The 24,278-nt window shown below is 39.9% G+C and overlaps 1 protein-coding gene across 1 annotated transcript in view; it reads left to right on the top strand.

Moving 5' to 3' along the window:
• The first annotated feature begins 226 nt into the window (after positions 1-226).
• The window catches only part of LOC147112325 (chorion-specific transcription factor GCMa-like), a 31,680-nt gene continuing 7,628 nt past the window's right edge, over positions 227-24,278 (top strand). The window contains exons 1-3 of the mRNA XM_085996472.1: positions 227-433; positions 2,404-2,656; positions 22,868-22,980. Of these exons, the coding sequence (XP_085852598.1) occupies positions 335-433; positions 2,404-2,656; positions 22,868-22,980 (465 nt within the window). The 5' untranslated portion in view covers positions 227-334. The remainder of the gene's footprint in view (positions 434-2,403; positions 2,657-22,867; positions 22,981-24,278) is intronic.

The following is a 24,278-nucleotide window of genomic DNA, read 5'->3' as shown; positions in this document are numbered from 1 at the left end:
GGATCTTATTGACCAGATAACAATTATTATTATAATATATATATATCTGTTAGGAAGATGCTCTTTTGGAAAATAAAAAGTGATTTAGTTTTTTGTTTTCCTTTGCGCATGTAAAATCATTTGCTCGAGTTGTGACCTGTTATCATCGAAAACACAAGCTATTCCACAGAACGAGTTTTGTCAGCAATGCACAATTGATACTTATCTTGTAACTGCTTTTCAGAGGAGAATTCAAGTCTCTCAACGAAACCGGTTCTGGATTTCTGAAAGAGGCTCTTGGGGGATACGTGGGAGTCTTTGGTTTGTGCTTGCACAAGCAAAACACCTCAAGAGGATGTTGAAAAGCGGCGAGCATTGTTTCCCAAACTCCGACTACATTTCTTCACACGAATCACTGACATCTTGGGACATTAACGACCCCAAACTGCCCCAGGTGAGTGTAGCTTCTTGGAATTAGGGGCTTCCCACAACATCAGCTCCTGTGAGCAACATCTGGCCGCCTATTTATTAAAGCGTAACCTGTAACTTGTTTTCTACCTTCTCGTATATATGACAAATACGCGCGATTAAATTGGAGTGCGTATTAATATACCAACGGAAATTTATTTTAATTCCAGAGATAAAACCTTCATCACAAATTCAATGCGAATTGATGCCTCCATCCCTTTAGTAATTTTATTTTTTGTAATAAATGGAACTATTTCCAGAGGTCTTACGCATTTAAAAAGTGTGTTAAAATAACCGTTCCAAAGGGTCGTATTGCTCGATACTGTGAGGGGAAAGTGCAGAATCCCCAGAAATGTGTGTACATGACCTATGTGTTCCTCTCAGTTAAGCGTTACCGAGTATAGATCAAAATATTTTGCACATTATAAGGCGCACTCTCACACCCCGTCTTTACAGTTACTTAGGGATTTAGTTATGGATTCTGCCCCCCCCTCCCCCTTATCGTTTAGTAGTTTCGTTTGTAAAAATTAGAAACATTTCGTCGAGGAATATTTAGATTATTTTCTGACCGTGTTTTAAGCCGTACAAAGCGACCACACAAGGAAATTACAATCGTAGCAAATGTACAATCTGTACGTTTTGGTCACTAACTCCCTGACAGAGACTGCAACCTAAATGGGCAAGTGGTGCCCTGAAATTTTTTCACATATCACAATGCAGTGGCGATGCAGAATGATTCTCAAACAGTCTCGCCAACTGAAAATCAAACAGTTACAAGAAGTAGCGTAAAGCGATCGGTTTGTGTTCGTCCATTCCTCAATTAGCATTTTACAGGAGGCGAGACCATCACAACCGACGAGGAAAAGTTTCTGAACCTGGCCGCTGTAGGAGAGCGGAGTTTACTGACTATTGTCAGTTTGGCTAAGGTGGCAGAACTCTGGCCTTTGAGTCAGAAGGTGGTGCACCCACTCAGGGTGAACATCTCATCTGGGCCCCTTCAGTACAATGCTGCAGGGGTGCTGCATTGATGGAAATATTGTCCTTAGGGTAAGAAAGAGAGTGGATTTAAAAGATTCCACAGCAATATTTGAAGAAGAGCAGGAATATTCATGTCCTGGCATATGGCTACCAAATGTGCCTATGTAACACTTCCAAAAAAAGAGCAATTCAGTGGCCGTGAAGCACTTTGGAGGCACATGTCAGGCACAATATAAGCGCCACTTCCTCCTTTATTAACCTAGAACGCTTTAGCATCTTTTGGCATTGTAGATATTAATCCAGCTGCTTCTGCATCAGGCACAGTACTTCTCCAAAACATTTCCCATTGATAGCTTAACATTATGCTTTACTAAGTACAGTTTAAAATATTAAACATAAAGATGTTAAATCCGTTTTTTCTGTATCTTTTGAAAAAGGAACTGCAATGAATTGTAGCATTTCTTTTTCAAATAACACAAGACATCCTGCAGATAAAATTGGACTAGGGATTTCCTGTTATAAGGTATTAAGATATAACCCATACCTGAAAATATTATATTGTCCATATATCGTAATACACAGTACAATTTTTGGAATTTTTACCCTAATTGTTTTAGACTAATAATATTAAACATCTCTTTGATTGCCCTTTGATATATGACATTTTGCTTTAATGTATCTTTCAAAAACATTCTCAAAACAAAGTTCTTTGGTACGACAGATGATCGTGTTTTCCGACAGATGTATTAGTTAATAAAGTTAATTAAAGCCAAGCTCTGAATAGAAATCAACTCATGAAAAAAACAATGGATCTAAATCTATCTGGATGATTTTGTCAAAATTAGAGACATTATTATGAATAACTCTCTACACTACAGGTGTTTCTGACAATTTCATTTTCACTGCAGATTGTGATTGAAAGCACATGTATAATAGAAAGCAACTACATTTTAATTATTGTTTAATTTCTCTTCAAAGGATGTGCATCAATTGGATAGTTTCCAGGAATGGACAGATTCCTATGTAAAATGTATTTATAGTGCTGATGATAAAAATGCACAAAGACATCAGAGCGGGTGGGCCATGAGGAATACCAACAACCACAACTGCCACATTCTGAAGAAATCCTGTCTAGGAGTAGTAGTTTGCACCAATGATTGCTCCCTGCCTGATGGTAAAAAGATCTATCAGAGACCTGCCATATGTGACAAGGCACGACAGAAACAACAAAGTAAGTAAAATCTTAATTAATTCTGTAGTTACTTCACTTATTTGAAATTATTTTATTTTTATTTTTTAATTATTTTCATTAACTTTGAACGAAACAAAGGGAAACTTATAAAACTAAATTATATTATTATTCCTGGTATCCACAAAACACTCTAGACATATTCAAAGTGAAAGTTTGAATTTTTTCATTGGTCTATTTGGGTCACTACATAAATCTAATATAGGAGAATGCTCCAAACTCTTGCTATTTTGTAAATATACAATCCACATTTACACCGAGAAATGTACAGGAACACAAAAAAAGGCATCAAGTGATACCAGAACTGCAAGGTTACACCCATCTTGAAAAGAGAAGGCTAAGGGGTGACCTAATAGAGGTCTTTAAAATGAAAGAGTTTGATAGAGTAGATACAGAGAGAGTGTTTCCACTTGTGGGGAAGAGCAAAACTAGAGGCCTCAATATAAGATAGACACCAAGAAATCCAATAGGGAATTCAGGAGAAACTTCTTTACCCAGAGAGTGGTGAGAATGTGGAACTCGCTACCACAGGGAGTGGTTGAGGCAAATAGTATAGATGCATTAAAGTGGGAGCTAGATAAGCAGATGAGGGAGGAGGGAAGAGGGTTATGTTGATAGAGTTAGATAAGGAAGGATGGAAGTAGGCTCGAGTGGAGCATAAACACCATCATGGACTGGTTAGGCCGAATGGCCTGTTTCTGTGCTGTATATTTTAATTTAATTCTATGTAAATGAGGTTGTATTCATTAGTTCAATAGCTGACCTATTATAACATAGGAAAATATCTGAAATTGTTTAGGTATGTTTGTGTTAAATTCATGTTGGTGAAAGCCAACTGCAGTACTTGAACCAACAAAGTTGATGATGCGCAAAGCTCATGTTTTTTTTCTGGGCAAGCCCTCGATAAATTTTACGTGCCTGATTACCTATCATAGATGTCTTAACTAATAATGGTTTTGAGAGTTCAATAGTAGTCTCCTATCATGGCTTCATTGATGGAACTGCAACCCTATAAAGCACGACCATCTGGATTCTGTTGCTGGATATCAGATTTGAACCCGGTTGGTCATGCTTTGCAGGGCTGTGGTACATTTACTCCAAGGTGACACTGTCAACAGAAGCTGAATTTGAACACACTAGAAAAACAAACTAATTTCCTCTCCTAATGCTGCATGTCTGTCAACCTGTCGCCTTTCCCAATCCCCATGCATCTGTTCCAATTCCCTTTCCCACCCAGTTCATCCCAGTGTTTCAATGGAATAGATCAGAGTAAATGCATAGAGCAAGTGGGAAATTGGAGGTGGTGGGGGAAGGAAGGACTGATCCTATCAATCACAATCTGGATCCCAAGATCATTTGAGCATTTGCTAAATGGCAATTCTTGTATGAAATTTGTTATGACATAAAGCAAGCTATATAATAATGTACTGAAAAAATGTTTTGGTGTGCAAGTGCAGATAGATAAAGTTATTATAAAAGGCCAAAAGCAATTTGGGTTTAGTAAATATTAGCATGGAGTACAAGAGTAAAGATAACTTTGTACAAAGCATTGGTAAGGCCATAGTTATACAAATAGTGTGTGTAGTTTTGGGTTCCCCATTATAGAAAGAGCATTAAAACGATAGAGCGCATATGGCATAGATTTATCAAGATGATACCAGGGATGGGAAACTGCTATTTTATTCATTTGTGAATACAGAACTTTTATAACTTTGTTTGAGCTGAACATAAGTTAATACCACGCTCAAAACAGACATTTCCACAGATTTCAAAACATCTCATAGGAGCACAAGGCAATCCTTCCACAGTTATGAGGAGAGACTTGAGATTATTTCCTTTGAAGCAGAGAAAGCTAAAAGGAGATTTAAGAGAGTTAAACAAATTACGACACGTTTTGTTGGAATGACTAGGGAAAGACTATTTTATTGTTTGGAGAGCAATTGATGGTGAAGTGAGGGGTTAGGCGAAGTTTCTTTATGCAGGAGCACAAAATGTTTTGCTATAAAAGTGGTTGATGCAGCGATTAGTGCATATCTTAAGGGAATATTGAATAAATATTTGAAGCAGAGGAAGGCACCGAGCTATGGGGCGAGAGCAGGGCAGTAGAGTTAGTTTTGGATTGCTCTAGTAAAAAGCCGGCACAAACACGATGGGCCCAAGGGCTTCCTTATGTGCTGTGAACTTTTATAGTTCTGGATTTCAGTGAAAAGTATGATCCAAACTGTAATAGAATAAGCAGATAACTACAATTCACCACATAATACGTCATTCAAATATATATTTTTAAATAGAGGACTTTGCATGGCAAAGTATATATTTGATGATATTTTAATTCCACAATTGTCTACTTCACCAGTGGAATACAAATACAGATATTGTTTCGATCCAAGAATGTCTAGCAATTTCTTTTTCAATTTTCTATTAGGTTTTAAATTGATATTCTGGTATTGGTAATATAAAAGAATAGATTTGCTGAGGAGTCCAAGATCATTTGAGCGTTTGCTGGCAGCCAGATGAAGACTCTCACCACATTTATTTATATTGTAATAAATGGGTACATTACCTAGACTTGCACTCAGTTCTAGAAAATTAGTTCTATTTGTCTATGTTAAATGAAAAAAAAGGAAATATGAAGTATGGCGGTTATATTTTCTGGAATTGGCTACATCTAAACTGCATTATATGAAACGTATGAAAACATAGGAAAGGCTTTGGGGAGGGTACAGAAGAGATTTACTGGAATGGTTCCAGGGATGAGGGATTATAGTTACGTGATAGACTGGGGAAGCTGAGGTTGTTCCCCATAGAGCAGAGAAGGCCGAGAGGCGATTTGATAGAGGTGTTTAAAATCATGAAGGGTTTAGATAAAGTAAATAAAGAGAAACTGTTTCCAATGATGGAAGGGTCGATAACCAGAGGGCACAGATTTAAAGTGATTGGCAAAAGAACCAGAGGTGACATGAGGAAGAACTTTTTTACGCAACGAGTGGTTAGGATTTGGAATACACTGCCTGATAAGGTGGTGGAAGCAGATTCAATAGTAGCTTTCAAAAGGGAATTGGATAAATACTTCAAGGAGAAAACATTGCAGGAATATGGGAAAGAGTGGGGGGAGTGGGACTAACTGGATTGCTCTTCAAAAGAGCCGGTGCAGACTCGATGGGCCGAATGGCCTCCTTCTGTGCTGTAATATTCTATGATTCTATGATCAGCTGTTCAATACTTTCATGGTGCAACTCATGTACAACAGGATCCTCATCTATCCCCTTCCCCCATGAAAGACAGATAAACACTGGAGGAAAGAAACCCTAGGCTAATTTAGGGGGAAATAACACTCTGGGAAATTCCTCTCCGACCCCAGAAGGTGAGCTAACAAGTTCCAGGCAGTCACAGATGGCGGTATCTCAAACTGCATTTTCTAAAGACCACTCCAGGAAAGAAGAAATAACTTCACAATAAGAATATCGGCTATTTTTGGTTAGTTTAATATAATTGCTACCTGTTACGTATCATTGCATTCCACTACTGTCTTATGATATAACATTTATACCAATCCAGCTCAATTCCACTGTTTTGATATTGTTTCAAGTGCTTATTGATGTCACACCTCTCGGACTTAAGTGTCTGATCAAAAAAAAAACATTGTCTTCGACATTTTAATCTTGAAGGCTGCTTTCCAAATAGGAATTTGCATCCACCTGCAGAGCAACTACACCTCAAGGCCTTTGAACTCGCATTGTCTCACTGGCACATAAAAGTACTACAATCAAAGGCTGTTTATCTGGTCATTCTCTACTTTCAAGACATGGGGCTGGATTTTATCAATGGAGGCGAGTAGGAGGCGGGACTCCCACTTTTGGGGTTGTAGTCCCACCTCTATCAAGTTGTGGCCAACCCACTCGATTTTCCCCTGATTGACCTTGTTGAGCCCGCTGGGCGGGCTCAGCAGGCCAATTAAGGGCCACCCGGCAACAGATGATGTCACAGATTGACATTTCATCTGTCGAGCTTTTGACAGATGAAATATCAGCGTTTGACAGCTCTTTGAAGCTGTCAAACACTGACAATCTGTACTCTAAGTTAATTCCTTCCTCTCAGGCTGATTTAGAGATCTCTCCAGAACAGAAAGCAGAGCCTGCAGATTTTGACAGCTCGTGGCCATTCTGCTTTCTGTGCCGGTGAGATGAGGGACTCCTGAGACCTGAAGGAAGGAAGGCTGCATTATTAAGTAAAGGTAAGTAAAACTTCTTTAAACACTTTACACACACCAAACACACTTACCTCTGCACTCATCACTCACCTGAACACCGGACATCTCGAACCCTCCAAGTCCTTCAGCCCGACGGTCCACCTCGCTAACTTGGCGTGGTTTGAAACTGTCGGGAAGCCCACACTTCAGGGATAAAAATAGGGATTAGGCTAAAAACTGCCTGTTAACTACCTGTTAACAGGCAGTTAATTGGCACTAATCCCCTTCCCGCCTCGGGGAGGCGGCTCCCAGCACAGGTCGGGTACCCGCCTCCTGTGAAACGGGCATGGAGGCGGGTTGGGTTCGTGGCCCCCAATTTCGCGATTTTAACACCCCACATGCCTCCAATCCCGCCTCAACGGCCCGATGAAATTTGAGCCCTTAGTCTGCAACAATTATGGATGGCGCACAGCACAATAATTCATTCCAGGAACAAATGCAGAGTTTTTCATGTTCTGCAATGACTCTTTCCAGATCAGTTATAGAACCACTTAGTAACATTATGGCCAGAGCCAACAGCTGTAAACAGTTAGAGCTCATGAATCTCCTTTGCCAATAATGGGATTCACCAGAATGTCATCTCAGTAAGAACTGTCCATAAACTTTTGACATTTAGAGAGTCGAAAGAGTCCAGTCTCTCAACTGTCTATCATTCTGTTGGAGCAGTTGATTATTTTCTGAATTTAATCTATTTGCTTGGGGTCCAGGAGGAATTTAGAGATGGAGATAGCAACGAGATCCCTGACTGACGAAGAAAATCAAAATTCTTTGTACTGTTAAGTGTACACTGAGCCAATCTCTTTCCCACTGTCAACAAAGGCTTGGATAGTGAATAGTTATAATTCTTGGAGAAAGGAGTTCCTCTTCACAAGCAGAAAGGCTTCCATCAACAAGCCTTGTATGATATAGATATTCCAAAATTGGCAGGACATCTAAGTTTCAAACCAAGCTGCATATATCTACACCGCATTCATAGCAATCTTTCACCTTAATTTGCCAGAAGGTCTTTGGAAGATCATTTCCTTCTCCCAATTTAGGAAGGGAGCCTGACAAAACCTTATGTGGATTAATAGAAGCATCACATACGAACATATGAACAATGACGGACAGGTAAAGATCCTTTGGTCCATCCAGCCTGTCTCACACAATTGTGATGCCTTGTGTATCACAGTATATACACGCTCCACCCCACCCGAAACCATGGGATCTCCTGGGAGAGGCAAAAAAAGATCAACAATCCAGGCCAATTTGGGGGGATAATGTCTGGGAAATTCCTCTCTGATCCATATAACATAGAAACATAGAAGATAGGAGCAGGAGTAGGACATTCGGCCCCTCGAGCCTGTTCCGCCATTTAATAAGATCATGGCTGATCATCCAAATTCCGTACCCTGTCCCTGCTTTCTCCCCGGATCCCTTGATCCCTTTAGCCTTAAGAAATATATCTAACTCCTTCTTGAATATATTTAATGAATTGGCCGCCACTGCCTTCTGTGGTAAAGGATTCCACAGGTTCACCACTCTCTGGGTGAAGAAATTCCTCCTCATCTCAGTCCTAAATGGCTTACCCCTTATCCTTAGACTGTGACCCCTGGTTCTGGACTCCCCCGCCATCGGGAACATCCTTCCTGCATCTAGTCTGTCGAGTCCTGTTAGAATTTTATAAGTTTCAATGAGATCCCCTCTCATTCTTCTAAACTCTAGCGAATATAAGCCTAATCGACTCAATCTTTCTTCATACGTCATTCCTGCCATCCCAGGTATCAGTCTGGTGAATCTTCGCTGCACTCCCTCCCTGGCAAGAGCATCCTTCCTCAGATAAGGTGACCAAAACTGCACACAATACTCAAGGTGTGGTCTCACCAAGGCCCTGTACAACTGCAGCAAGACACCCTTGCTCCTGTACTCGAATCCTCTCGCTATCAAGGCCAACATACCATTTGCCTTCTTAACTGCCTGCTGCACCTGCATGCTTACCTTCAACAACTGGTGCACAAGGACACCCAGGTCTCGTTGCACTTCCCCTTTTCCCAATTTATTGCCGTTCAGATAATAATCTGTCTTCCTGTTTTTGCCAGCAAAGTGAATAACCTCGCATTTATCCACATTATACTGCATCTGCCATGCATCTGCCCAATCACCCAATCTGTCCAAATCATACTGGAGTTTCTCTGCATCCTCCTCACAGCACACACGTCAACCCAGCTTTGTGTCATCTGCAAACTTGGAGAAATTATATCTAGTTCCCTCATCTAGATCATTAATATATATTGTGAATAGCTGGGGTCCTAGCACCGATCCCTGCGGTACCCCACTAGTCACTGCCTGCCACTTGGAAAAAAACGCATTTATTCCAACTCTTTGCTTCCTGTCTGCCAACCAGTTCTCTATCCAAGTCAGTACCTTACCCCCAATCCGATGTGCCTTAACTTTGCATGCCAATCTCTTATGTGGGACCTTATCAAAAGCCTTCTGAAAGTCCAAATACACCACATCCACTGGTTCTCGCTTATCTATTCTACCAGTTACATCCTCAAAAAATTCCAGTAGATTAGGCAAGCATGATTTACCTTTTGTAAATCCATGTTGACTTTGTCCAATCCTGTCATTGTTTTCCAAGTGCTCTGCTATTACATCTTTTATAATGGACTCTAGCATTTCCCCCACTCCCGATGTCAGGCTTAGCGGTCTATAATTCCACGTTTTCTCTCTACCACCTTTTCTAAATAGTAGGGTTACATTAGCTACCCTCCAATCCATGGGAACTATTCCAGAGTCTATAGAATTTTGGAAGATGACCAGCAATGCATCTACTATTTCTAGGGCCACTTCCTTAAGTACCCTAGGATGTAGATTATCAGGCTCTGGGGATTTATCGGCCTTCAATCCCGTCAATTTCCATAACACCATTTCCCTACAAATACTGATTTCATTCAATTCCTCCCTCTCATTAGACCCTATGTTCCCCGAAATCTCTGGAAGGTTATTTGTGTCCTCCTTTGTGAAGACAGAACCAAAGTATGTATTTAATTGTTCAGCCATTTCTTTGCTCCCCATTATAAATTCCCAATTCTGACTGCAAGGGACCGATGCTTGACTGCACCAATCTTTTTCTCTTCACATATCAATAGAAGCTTTTACAGTCAGTTTTTATGTTCCCTGCAAGCTTACTCTCATATTCTATTTTCCCCCTCTTAATTAATCCCTTTGTCCTCCTTTGCTGAATCCTAAACTGTTCCCAATCCTCAGTTCTGCTGCTTTTTCTGGCCAATTTATATGTCCTCTCCTTGGATCTTATGCTATCCCTAATTTCCCTCGTTAGCCACAGTTGAGTCACCTTCTTTGTTTTATTTTTATGCCAAACAGGGATGAACAAATTCTGTAGTTCATCCATGCGATCTTTAAATGTTTGCCATTGCCTATCCACCGTCAACCCTTTAAGTAACGTTCCCCAATCCATCCTAGCCAACTCGCGCCTCATACCACCGTAGTTTCCTTTATTTAAATTCAGGACCCTAGTCTCTGAGTCAACTACTTCACTCTCCATCTTAATGAAAAATTCTGTCATATTATGATCGCTCCTCCCCAAGGGGCCTCGCACAACAACATTGCTAATGAATCCTCTCTCATTACATAATACCGAGTCTAAGATGGCCTGATCTCTAGTTGGTTCCTCGACATATTGGTCCAGGAAATCATCCTATATACACTCTAGGAATTCCTCCTCCACAGTATTGTTACTAATTTGGTTAGCCCAATCTATATGTAGATTAAAGTCACCCATGATACCTGCTGTGCCCTTATTGCACGCATCTCTAATTTCCCATTTAATGCCATCCCCAACCTCAGCATTACTGTTTGGGGGTCTGTATACAACTCCCACTAATGTTTTCTGCCCCTTGGTATTTCTCAGCTCTACCCATACAGATTCCACATCATCAGAGCTAATATCCTTCCTTACTATTGTGTTAATCTCCTCTTTAACCAGCAATGCTACCCCACCTCCTTTTCCTTTTTGCCTGTCCTTCCCGAGTATTGAATACCCCTGGATGTTGAATTCCCAGCCTTAGTCACCCTGGAGCCATGTCTCTGTAATTCCAATTACATCATATCCGTTTAAATCTATTTGCGCAGCTAATTCATCCACCTTATTACAAATGCTCCTCGCATTAAGACACAAAGCCTTCAGGCTTGTTTTTTTAAACACTCTTAGTCCTTTAAGAATTATTATTTACTGTAGCCCTGTTTGATTTACACCCCTGATTTCTCTGCCTTCCACTTTTGCTTTTCACCTTCCTGTCTTTTGTTTCTATCCTTGCTTTCCTTTCCTCTGTCTCCCTGCACAGGTTCCCAACCCCCTGCCATTTTAGTTTAAACCCTCCCCAATAGCACTAGCAAACACTCCCCCAGGACATCGGTCTCGGTCCCGGTCCCGCCCAGGTGCAAACCGTCCAGTTTGTACTGGTCCCACCTCCCCCAGAACCGGTTCCAATGTCCCAGGAATTTGAATCCCTCCCCCTTGTACCATTCTTCTAGCCACGTATTCATCTCAAATATCCTTCTATTTCTGCTCTGACTAGCACGTGGCACTGGTAGCAATCCTGAGATTACTACCTTTGAGGTCCTATTTTTTAATTTACCTCCTAACTCCCTATATTCAACTTTTAGGACCTCATCCCATTTTTTACCTATGTGCACCACGAGAACTGGTTGTTCACCCTCCCCATCCAGAATGCCCTGCAGCCGCCCCGAGACATCCTTGACCCTTGCACGAGAGAGGCAACATACCATCCTGGAGTCTCGTTTGCGGCCGCAGAAACGCTTATCTATTCCCCTTACAATAGAATCCCCTATCACTATAGCTCTCCCAGTCTTCTTCCTCCCATCCTGTGCAGCAGAACCACCCATAGTGCCAGGAAGTTGGCTGCTGCTGCCTTCCCCCAATAAGCCATCTCCCTCAACAATATCCAAAGTGGAATATCTGTTTGAGAGGGGGATGGCCACAGGGGACCCCTGCACTACCTGCCTACACCTACTACTCTGCCTGGTGGTCACCCATTCCCTTCCTGCCTATGCAGCCTTTACTTGCGGTGTGACCAGCTCCCTAAATGTGCTACCCATGATGTCCTCAGCATCGCAAATGCTCCAGTATGTATCCATTCACAGCTCCAGCGCCGCAATGCGGTCTGTCAGTAGCTGCAGCTGGATACACTTCCCGCACACATGGTCATCAGGGACACAGGAAGTCTCCCTGATTTCCCACATAGCGCAGGAGGAGCATGCCACGGGGCCGAGCTGTCCTGCCATGACTTACCCTTAAATTAATTTAAATCAAATCAATACCACTAATTACACTACAATTAAATGATATACTCAAGGGCCCTTGGTTTCTAGCACTCCCTGATAGACAACAGAGACCTTAGAAACTATAACCACAAAAATTAAGAACTTCTAAATTTTATAAACTATTAATTTTAACTGTCGAACTAGAGAGTAGTATAAATACTCACCTGGCCGTACTCACCCAATCAGCTGCTTCCTCTTGCCCACGTCACTTTTTGAATCGTGATGTGGCTCCGGAAAGCCGCCGCCGGTCTGAGAGATTGGTAAGCCTCTAAAAAAGCCCGCGAAAGTGAGTTTAAGTACTCACTGTACAGCCGCTCTCTGCTCCTCCCGACACTGGCCGACATAGGTAATTGAAACTAGCCCAGGAGATCACTTCGGCCCTGAATTCCCTGCAGTACGAACCTTCTGTAAGAGGTGATCTCCGCCCCAGCCAGAAACAGGTCCAGCTCTCGCCTGAAGGAATTTAGCGAATCAGCGTCCACCGCACGAGCTGGCAGCCTGTTCCAGAGGTCCACTATTCTCTGGGAAAAGAGCCACCTCCTGATATCTAACCTAGATCTAGCCTTATACAACTTAAATTTGTGACCCCGGTCCTGCCTAACCTATTTAATGGATTTAAACTGTCAACTGGTATACAAAATATTCCCTTCATTATCTTATAAACCTCAATTAGATCACCTCTAAGTCTACACTTCTCTAAAGTGTAGAGTCATAACTCTTTTAGCCTACCTTGATAACTAAGATGCTTTAGACTGGGAATTAGACTAGTGGCCCTCCTCTGCACTCTCTCCAAAGCCTCAATATCACCCACCATGTGAGGAGACCAAAACTGGACACAGTATTCCAAGTGAGGCCTGACCAAGGTCTTGTACAAGGACAAAACAGTATGCCTCGTCTTGTACTCAGTTGTCCTATGAATATACCACAACACCCTATTTGTTCTAGCTATCACTTCACGGTATTGCTCATGTACCTTTAAAGATGTATGCACTAGAATGCCCAAATCTCTTTCAATCTCCACCTTCTTTAATGCTTTTCCCTGAAGGGTGTATGGATATTGAGCATTTGCCCTGCCCACATCATAACACTGCACTTATCCAAGTTAGACATCATTTGCCAGTCATGAGCCCAACCTCCCAACATATTAAGATCTGCCTGAAGCAGACGAGCATCATCTACAGTCCTAATGCTCACACAGCTCTTGGTATCATCTGCAAATTTGCAGATCGTGCCCCCAACACCTAGATTCATTCAGTAATAAAAATAGTAGAGTGCCACAGTCCCAACACTGATCCCTGCGGGACACCACTGGTGACTGGTCTCCAAACAGATCCAAATCCATCTATAACTACTTTTTTCCTACGTCCTGCCAGCCAGTTCTCAATCCAGCTCAATATATTACCACTAATACCGGAGGCTTCGATGTTATAGAGAAGCCTCTTCTGTGGTACCTTATCAAGAGCTTTTTGGAAGTCTAAGCAGACAATGTCTACTAGGCTTCCCTCAACCACCAACTTTGTAAATTCTTTAAAAAATATAATTAAATTTGTAAGACATGACCTTTTTATGAAACCATGTTGGATGACCCTAATATGTCCTTCTCTATCCAAGCATTCATATATTGCATCCCTAATAATTCCCCCAAGCATCCTAATTATTACTGATGTTAAACTTATCATCACAGATACTTAAACCAAGCTTCTAAGATCCATGATAGGAGAATTCTACCAAATGTTAAGGAAATCCTGACAAACCAAATCTGAATTTGATTCTCTCGCAGTTTACTTACCTGTCTTTACCTGCTACCAGTGGTTAAAAGTTATTACATTCGCCACTGCACTGTAGATGTTGGCCCCAAACGGCTTTGTGGGTGCAATTGACTGCTTCTTGCAACTCGTGAAAGCCAAAAGTGAAAGAAAGCAACTTCTGTACTGCTGGTGCTGCTGTTCAGGGAAGCTGATGGAGATTGCAAGATGGCTAATTGAAGCAGCTGCCATTTCCCCCTTATTATGGAGCATGGCTGCAGGTCTTCCTGTTACAGGTGTCAGAGATTGGTCAGGGAAGGCGTGGTTGGCTGCAGCCATCTCAAACACTGAAAATAAAAGAATACTTGCATTTATGTAACGCCTCATCATGTTGCCAAAATATCTCACATATTGAATTACTTTTGGAGTGCAGTAACTATTTAGGCAAAATCCCAGAAACATTACATACGTTAAATGAACCGCAGTAACCTTTGTAGGCAAACGTGGCAGCCATTTTATGCACAAGAAGATCTCACAAATTGAATGACCAGTTTATCTCTTTTTGACGGGGTCAATTGAAAGGAAATGTTAGCTAGCACTCAAGGAGAACCTTCTATTCTTCAAATAGTGACACAGGATCTTTGATGTCCATCTGTCACCACCAGAATAGGCAGACATGGTCTTTGTCTGTGGTGCCACCTTTTGGATGTCATTAAACAATGAGCACACCCCAGTGTTAATTTGCAGTGTCAGCCTAGATTATGTGCTTATGTCCTAGAGTGGAGCTAAAACCCCAAACCCATAACCTTCTGACTCAACTATGAGTGCCTATCAACTAAGCCAAGCTGACACAAACACTGGTGGTATTCGTTAAGGGAGAAATGCTGGCCAGAACATTGGAAGAACTTCCTACCCTTTGAGCAGTAGTGCCATAGGATGCTTAATGCTCACCTGAACAGATAAATGAGACCTCAGATTAATGCCTCATCTGAAGGATGGCTTTGTTTCTGGGATATGTTGAGGTGGTTCATATGTCAGCGATACTACCAGTGGATAGAGTGTCAAGTGTGGATGGATCATCTCAGTTTTCTGCAGCCAGAAAGAATTGTTGACTATGCACCTTCCTTCTCTTTTCATCTCCATACAGTTGAAAATAACATTACTCATAAATATTCTGAATAAAAACCTGAACACAAAAGGAAAAGGTAGGTTAATGTCAATGAACAGAAAACTGTAGAAGCCTAAAAAAAAACACCCCAATAACATTGTAAATGGAGTAACAAACCAACATGCGTCATTGAAGAACTCAGTCAGCTCTGAGGACCACTATAATGGCAGCTTTAATTGAGGAAGATCCTTGCACATGTCAGGTGAAACATTAAACCGAGGCATTTTGGTCAACATTGCTGAACAGCCATTAACAAGCTTACCTGCTGTTGCCCGTGTAATTTGCGCTACTATTCAGTGCACCATTCAACCATAAGGAGCAACTTCTTTACAAGGGTTACAAGCTTATGAATTTGGCATTAAATTCCATGCCTGAAATGCTTCAGCAGTAGTGTTGAATTAACACGTGATAACTGATCAACCACAGGAATTCTGGGATTGTAATATTGTAGCAGTATACATTAATATTTAATCATAGGCATTTCTTGGCCAGTGTTTCATTTATTTTAAGAGTTTTAGTACAATACTGAGGTTTAGTCTCTTGCTTTCTCTTTTATCTAACTTTGCATGCAGTGAAATTGTCAATTTGCTGTTTGAGCATTTTATTACCGGCAGGTTAGTAAAAGATGGTTTGTTTTGACGCAAATCTGAGGTTACAGCAACTGACTTGTGTTTTATAATGTAGGAAGATAAATTTTGATTTTGATCAGCTAAATTATAGCATTTCTAATGTAAATTATGCTCATCTTGCCAAAAAAAGGCACTGAAACAGCTTCACATGGCTTGTAAACCAGGGCTTTATTATCATTTTAGTTGCACAACTAACATTAAATTTTATTATATATAAAGACAAAACTCAGTTTCCACTCTAAAGGCATCTGTTTTGGATGCTTCTGACTTCCAACTGTTTTGCTTTACAAATAAACAGAAAAAGATCGTGGAAATACACTCCCAAAGAAAGAATAAAATCACCGTTGGGATTTGGGGAAATGGCAGAACGTTGAATTGGTGATATCATTTTATAATCGGATAACACCCCAACGTCACTGTCATTATGGTTTTATTTAAAAATAATTCGATTGTTGGAGCCTGTTCCCCCATCTGAAGTATACTTTCTTACCTATATGCTGAACATGGTAAAAATAATATAAATATGCATGTTCAAAATAATAACATGGACAAGTGTGTGTTTCAGGGACATTGGTGTTAGAACCATGACGTGTTGATAAACCATTCAGGCACTCTTAACTGTTGTACAATGCCTGATAAAACAGCCCTACAAAGTGACTCAACTGATATGCCAATGAGTGTGTACACTATTTATTAATATACTCTTATTTATAAAAATAACAATTGCACATAATTTCTCTAAAACTTGCAGGTTTTGTTTTATTGTTGTACACATACATTGAAAGGAGAGAACAATGGGAGTTGAACATTTACAGTCACTGACCGTGCCAAGAGTGAATAAGACTTTGAATATTTTGGCACAAGGCGAAGCGAAGTGCAAAGCAGTAACGTCACGGTAAAAAATTCAGTATTAGAATTAGTTTCCATATCTATTTAGTAAAAATGAAAAACAATTCTTCAGGGCTTTTTCATACGGTCAGTCAACTATATATCCTAATGCTAAAGAAAACCACAGATAAATCGCATTACTGTGAACAGTATTGTTTTCATTAGGTAACACAAGGGATGGATAGTGATGGATAGTAATGGTTTCCAAGAGCCACAACATGGAACCACAACAGCAGGAGACTTGTAATTATAAATATGGGAAAACAATCTGACTGTACAGGAAACAAGAGTAGTTACTGTTTTGCTATTCTAAATGTGATCACTTTGTGCACTCTTTATATTTTTCATAAAATTGGAGTATATGTTACAGAGGCATCAGGTAATCTTCAACATGTTCTACGGGTTTTATGTTGCTGGTATGAGATCTCATTGATGACATTTGTTTGCATTTTAATTCATTGTGACAAGTGACAAGTGAAATTGTTCAGCAGTTTGTTGGGATTCATAATAGCCCTCAGAATGTGAGAGGAGGAAATAAACCAGCTTCCTTTGTATTCAGCAATTCAAGCCCATGTTGGAGAGTCAAAAGAACAGTTTTTAAAAAAACAATTTGTGCCTCCGAGTCAACCTAAAGAATATAGTTTTAATGAGCCAAAGTAATTTTGTGAAGATATGGGCAAACATCAGATTATTTTAGCAATATTAGAGGAGAATGGAGCTGGCAACTTATTCATTGTTGAGCATGTGTATAAGCATAGTTTATATAGTGATAGATCCAATGAATGCTCAGGCTAAAAATTATTTGGAAGGTAAAAGAAGTTTGCCTCAAGTTCTTTTCCCATATTTGACACTAAACTAAAAATGTGCTGATAAAATCAGCGATGCGTTGTATGAAATTTGCCCTCACTTTGAATCTGACAGTTAACACCGTCATCTGATAGATGATCCTTCTCTCACCTCTAGTTTCCAACCTCACTTGCCTCTATTTTATCTACACTATTGTGGTCATTGCTCCTCTCTCCTTCCACCCAAGGTCCAAATTCTCCATGCTATATGCTCTTCCTTCTCCCTGCATCCTCACGGTGTTGAAATCAACACTCGGTACACTCTCTCCCACTCAAACTCATTCTTCCTGAGCACCCTTAAACTGTGGACCTCTTCCCCTGCTCCCACAATCTTCAGGCTTTTAAACCACAGGTTTAGTATTACCTAAAGACTACTTCTGAATTTATTTAATTTCTCTCTTTTCAATCTTAGTGTTGTCCTAATTATGGTCCTTTGCCTTTCACCTACGTTCCTCAATAAAATGGGAGGGAGGCCCATAGGACGACTCGGTACCATAAGCAGAGACTTATAAGTTGCCTGCTTAATACATTTATTTGTCTATATATTTCTAAATATAGTTTTCCTGTAACATTTATAAAACCTGCTCAGCCTGTATTTAACCTGCGCCATTACCCTGATAGTAGTAAAATCAGCAAGGGAACAGATCAAACAGCTGCACCCCTGCAGTCTATCCAATACACAACCCTTTAGGGATAATAACACGTACACTTTAAAATAGTGGCTGATTAAAAGTCTTCATCTTACCCAGGCAGAAGACGTACAAACTACAGAAAATATAGCTCGGAACTTAAACACACACAAGAGTAGAAAGACAGAAATCTCAGACAAAACATTTGTAGAGACTGAATTAAAGGTTCTGAAGTAAGTATACAGGCACGTTTGAAAACGGTCAAAAAATGAATAAATGCAATTAATAAACGTATTCTAGTACAGTAGTGAAGCGTCTTCCAATGTATTCTAGTACATCAGTGAAGCATCTTCCAATATATTCTAGTACATCAGTGAAGCACCTTCCAGTATATTCTAGTACATCAGTGAAGCACCTTCCAGTATATTCTAGTACATCAGTGAAGTGTCTTCCAACGTATTCTAGTACATCAGTGAAGCGTCTTCCAACGTATTCTAGTACATCAGTGAAGTGTCTTCCAACGTATTCTAGTACATCAGTGAAGTGTCTTCCAACGTATTCTAGTACATCAGTGAAGTGTCTTCCAACGTATTCTAGTACATCAGTGAAGTGTCTTCCAACGTATTCTAGTACATCAGTGAAGCGTCTTCCAATGTATTCTAGTACATCAGTGAAGTGTCTTCCAACGTATTCTAGTACATCAGTGAAGTGTCTTCCAACGTATTCTAGTACATCAGTGAAGTGTCTTCCAACGTATTCTAGTACATCAGTGAAGTGTCTTCCAACGTATTCTAGTACATCAGTGAAGTGTCTTCCAACGTATTCTAGTACATCAGTGAAGTGTCTTCCAACGTATTCTAGTACATCAGTGAAGTGTCTTCCAACATATTCTAGTACATCAGTGAAGTGTCTTCCAACGTATTCTAGTACATCAGTGAAGTGTCTTCCAACGTATTCTAGTACATCAGTGAAGTGTCTTCCAACGTATTCTAGTACATCAGTGAAGTGTCTTCCAACGTATTCTAGTACATCAGTGAAGTGTCTTCCAACGTATTCTAGTACATCAGTGAAGTGTCTTCCAACGTATTCTAGTACATCAGTGAAGTGTCTTCCAACGTATTCTAGTACATCAGTGAAGCGTCTTCCAATATATTCTAGTACATCAGTGAAGCGTCTTCCAATGTATTCTAGTACATCAGTGAAGTGTCTTCCAACGTATTCTAGTACATCAGTGAAGTGTCTTCCAACGTATTCTAGTACATCAGTGAAGCGTCTTCCAACGTATTCTAGTACATCAGTGAAGCGTCTTCCAACGTATTCTAGTACATCAGTGAAGCGTCTTCCAACGTATTCTAGTACATCAGTGAAGCGTCTTCCAACGTATTCTAGTACATCAGTGAAGTGTCTTCCAACGTATTCTAGTACATCAGTGAAGCGTCTTCCAACGTATTCTAGTACATCAGTGAAGCGTCTTCCAACGTATTCTAGTACATCAGTGAAGCGTCTTCCAACGTATTCTAGTACATCAGTGAAGCGTCTTCCAACGTATTCTAGTACATCAGTGAAGTGTCTTCCAACGTATTCTAGTACATCAGTGAAGCGTCTTCCAATGTATTCTAGTACATCAGTGAAGCATCTTCCAATGTATTCTAGTACATCAGTGAAGCATCTTCCAATGTATTCTAGTATATCTGTAAGGGTCATCTTACTAGGAATACATTGGGTGGGATTTCTTTGAGGAAATATTGACTGGAATAATACTGTGAGATATTTTTCCATACACCAGGATTAATCTTTGTAATTTTAAACACAAGTTTCATTCCCAGTCTTGATCTATGCTATACATTTTACAATTATTAAAAATGTTTTAGTTACATTGAGTACTGATTACATCAGTCGGAATTAGCTTGAACAATTTACTGTTTGTGGCCTTGAAAGGATTTGAATTAAAATCAGTAGAGGTAGAAGCATAAACTGTAAATTTTGACTCCCTCACAGTACTGCGGATAGCTACCCCTCTACCTGTACCCCCGACACCATTAGCACTCCCAGTCTAAACAAAAATCATGGAAAATAGACCAAAATAAACAAATGTTAATGTTAAGCAGAATTTTTAAAACTCATTCTTAAAAGGGGTCTGCATGATGACATTCTCTTTAAGAAAACTCTTCAAGGACAGAATTATGATATAGAATCCTGAAAATTGAACAGAAGTGGCTCTGCATTTTTGTGTTCAGTAACAATGTAGCACTCACTGCCTCAATCTTCCAAAATTGTGCGTTTATAAAATCGTGACACGAACCACAAGTTGGGCACAGCCATAGCCAATTGAAAAGATGTAGTTCATATCAGAGAAATTTTCCATCAACCTTTCAAAAGCCTACAGGAAGTGACTGAACAGACATTAAGCCTGTTTAGAGATAGAGGGGAAAGATAGAATGTGTGGGGTTGAGATTAGTAAAAATAAAAATGGACAGGTTCGTTAGGCCAAATGGCCTTTTCCTGTTCTTAAAGTTTCCTATAGGAGACACTAGCTACTGAAAACCAGTTGGGAAGGAATTAATTAACATAAATACAAATGTCCCAAATGAACAAAGGCTGGAAGCAGAATGATAGGAAGTCACTGAAATACCAAGAATTAAAAGTATTTTTTTTGTCAACCAGGTATCTGAATGGGTTTTTGAAAGCCATCACCATGTTTAGGAGTATTCAAACCAAGTTAATGAGAATCCACACAGAGAGATCTTCTGTTTGCCTGATATAGAAGGAACAGTTTTCCCATAGGGACACCAACCCATTTATTCAGAGAGGACTGACCCAGTTCCAATCTTCCATCACCAGCTGTTGTTATAATGCCATCTTGCCCCTAGGATAGTTACTAAGTTGATCATCACACAACTGACAAGTTCAGCTGAGTTCTCGCTAAGTGAATAGCTGGACCAGGAATTCAGGAATGGTACGATGAGCAGCACAGCTCACCATAAAATGTGTTAGTGCATTGCCACCATCCGCCTGAATACAGCATGGACACAGCATAACTGGAAAAGATAAAGTCCATAGTGGCCTTCACCCAAAGACTAAAGTTGGTATCTGCCAGCACCCCCATATACTGATATGAATAAATAAAAGAGCAACAAGCACAATCAGATTTATTGGAATGTATATCAATTAGCAAAGAAACCACACTTGCAGTTTCCAAGTTGTATAATCTAGTCGATCAAAAGACTTACCTGCAGTCCCATGGCAGTTAGATTTCACTTTTATCCTTTGGGAGGCAATCTAAAACAGACTGGAATATGCTTGACAGTGTTACATCTCAATCACTGGCAATCAAGTCAGTTCATGGGCCAGTTTTATATGATCTTTTTGCTCACTATCGTGCATAACGCTGAATCATAGGCAATACCATAAATCTCCAAGCTGTACGTATTCTAATCAGAAACTGTGCAAGTGGTTTGAGATTGAGCGATTCCACCAGATGCACTTAGTTCTCTGTGTAATCTTTATATTTTTAAAAATCTCTCTCAGCCCAAAATGTGTGCTTTCTCCCACTTCCAGCTTGGGTAGATGACTTATTCCTTGTTCTCTGCCAAGAGTAAGCTCCAATTTTCAGTCCCTCCATCAGTAGACTTGTTTCTTGTATGACACTTCTCAAAGTGGCACAGGCAAAATTGAGAAATCATTATGTGGGAAATTGCAGGAGAAAACCTACATGCTGTCACTTCAGTGCAATACATCAGTGTATTAATGTGCTCCACCAACAGGCAGCCTTTGCCTTCTAGTTAGGTTGTTGAAATGACAGAAGTCATGTGACAATTTACAGTGTTAACATGACAAAATGTACCTTCACTGCATTTATATTCAAAATGAGGTATTAACATGACAAAAAATACATTTTTACAGCAAATAAAATCATTCACTTAACTGCTATACTTATTCAGTTAATAGGAGTAAATACAGTGATTTGGAATTTTTAAGCTATTTTCATTTAACAATGGTTAACACCAGTCTGGTTTTCAACTTGTTGGATTTTTGACTACGGTATGTGGCAATTTCTAAAATCTAAACTGATCAGAAGTCCAATTTTTAAAACGTTCCTTCTTTATTCCCAGTTACTTCTACTGCTGGTGCCATTATTTAAGATTTTCTGTGAACTTGCTACAGAAGAAAAGCAAGCATCAGACCTTGAGCTGTGATTCCCACAGCCCCTGTCCCTTGTATGTGGCAATCCTACTTTAACATTCATAGAGTTGATGAAATACATAAGTCTTTTTCTTTTGGATGAGACGTTATACCGAGGCCACGCCTGCTCTCTCAGGTGGACGTAAAAGATCCCATGGCCCTATTTCAAAGAAGAGCAGAGGAGTTCTCCCTGGTGTCCTGGCCAATATTTATCCCTCAATCAACTCCTAATAACAAATTATCTGATCATTATATTGCTGTTTGTGGGACCTTGCTGTGCACAACTTGGCTGCTGCATTTCCTACATTACAACAGTGACTACACTTCAAAAAAGTACTTCATTGGCTGTAATGTGCTTTGGGACATCCCGCGTACGTGAAAGGCGCTATATAAAAGTAAGTTATTTTTTCTTTCTAACTGGAACCTCGTATTTAGGGTAATATGTACCATGTACCATCAGTAAAGCAAAAAAAAAGTCTCCAAGTGCCTTAAAATTGCCTTTGTCATTATAGAGAAATGTTGTCCAAACTGTGGTGCGCCCTTGAATCTCATGCCCTGTCGAGGTCATGGTGGCTATCCTGTCACCAACTTCTGGAGACACGAAGGAAAATGCATATTTTTTCAGGTTGGTTTTTATTTCTTTCCAAAACAAATGTGGACATGCACACATCGTCAGGTGCTACAAATATACACATGTTCACTGAAGGGACATTTGGACTGTTGACTTTGATGAAGTTTTAGTTTTTAAGAAGAATTTCAGTGGCATGTGCAATTACAGGCAAGAAAGTTGCAACAACTGGACACAGAGGTTTTGTTCATTTGAATAGAAACATAGAAGATAGGAGCAGGAGTAGGCCATTCGGCCCTTCGAGCCTGCTCCGCCATTCAATGCGATCATGGCTGATCATCCAAACTCAGTACCCTGTCCCTGACTTCTCCCCATATTCCTTGATCCCTTTAGCCTCAAGAAATATATCCAACTCTTTCTTGAATATATTTAATGAACTAGTAATTAAATGAACTAATGTAATTAAAAATACATTTTTAATAATTTTCTTAAAAGTCAAAATGGTTTAAAAAATGCTAACATGAACGTCAGACACTTTACCGATTGCTTTAGTTCAATAAAGAAAGGTTTCCCAAAGGTACAAATTGCAATCACTAAACCAGTTGGAAAAAATAGCATTTTTTAGGGCAAAGTCAGCATGAAAAATACAGGACTGTACTAAAAAAAAGTTAATGATAAACAAAAAGGAAAAATGAGGTATATTTACTACAGGTTTTTAAGGCAGAAATATTCCTTCAATTTTGTTTACATAAAATGACATTTATTCTTGATTTTTAAAAAAAAAAGCATTTTCTACATTTATCACCATTCATGAAATAGACTAGTTTACTTTTTAGGTCAACTTTTTAAAATACCCCATTAGTGCATATTTTGTCATACTGTACTGGTATCCTGTGATTGTTAGTTTTGTTAATGAGAATAAACAGTGGAAAGATCCACTAACAATCTGTGCAACACCAGCAAGTTCCCTTTAACAAAGACAATTAGCTACTGATTTATCATCAGTCATTGAGCAAATTACAAACCAGAACCTAGTTGTAATTTTCAACTTTGATTAATTTATACACAGCAGTATATATGTATATAAACAAATCTTGCTAGTGTGTACAGATCGAAGTGTGAAGAGCATAACAAGTATATTCAAGGCTGAGATAGATAGATTTTTGGACTCTAGGGGGATCAAAGAATATGGGGATCAGGCAGGAAAGTGGAGTTGAGGTCAAAGATCAGCCATGATCTTATTGAATGGTGGAGCAGGCTCGAGGGGCTGGATGGCCTACTCCTGCTCCTAATTCTTATGTAACAAAATAGAGAAAGCCAATCTTTTCATACTGGTTTCTTCTGACTTGCAGCCA

The sequence above is a fragment of the Somniosus microcephalus genome, chromosome 9, assembly GCF_052327205.1.
Source record: "Somniosus microcephalus isolate GS21.2 chromosome 9, FLI_Smic_1.0, whole genome shotgun sequence".
Lineage (NCBI taxonomy): Eukaryota > Metazoa > Chordata > Chondrichthyes > Squaliformes > Somniosidae > Somniosus > Somniosus microcephalus.
This window is presented reverse-complemented; position numbering and strand designations above follow the sequence as displayed.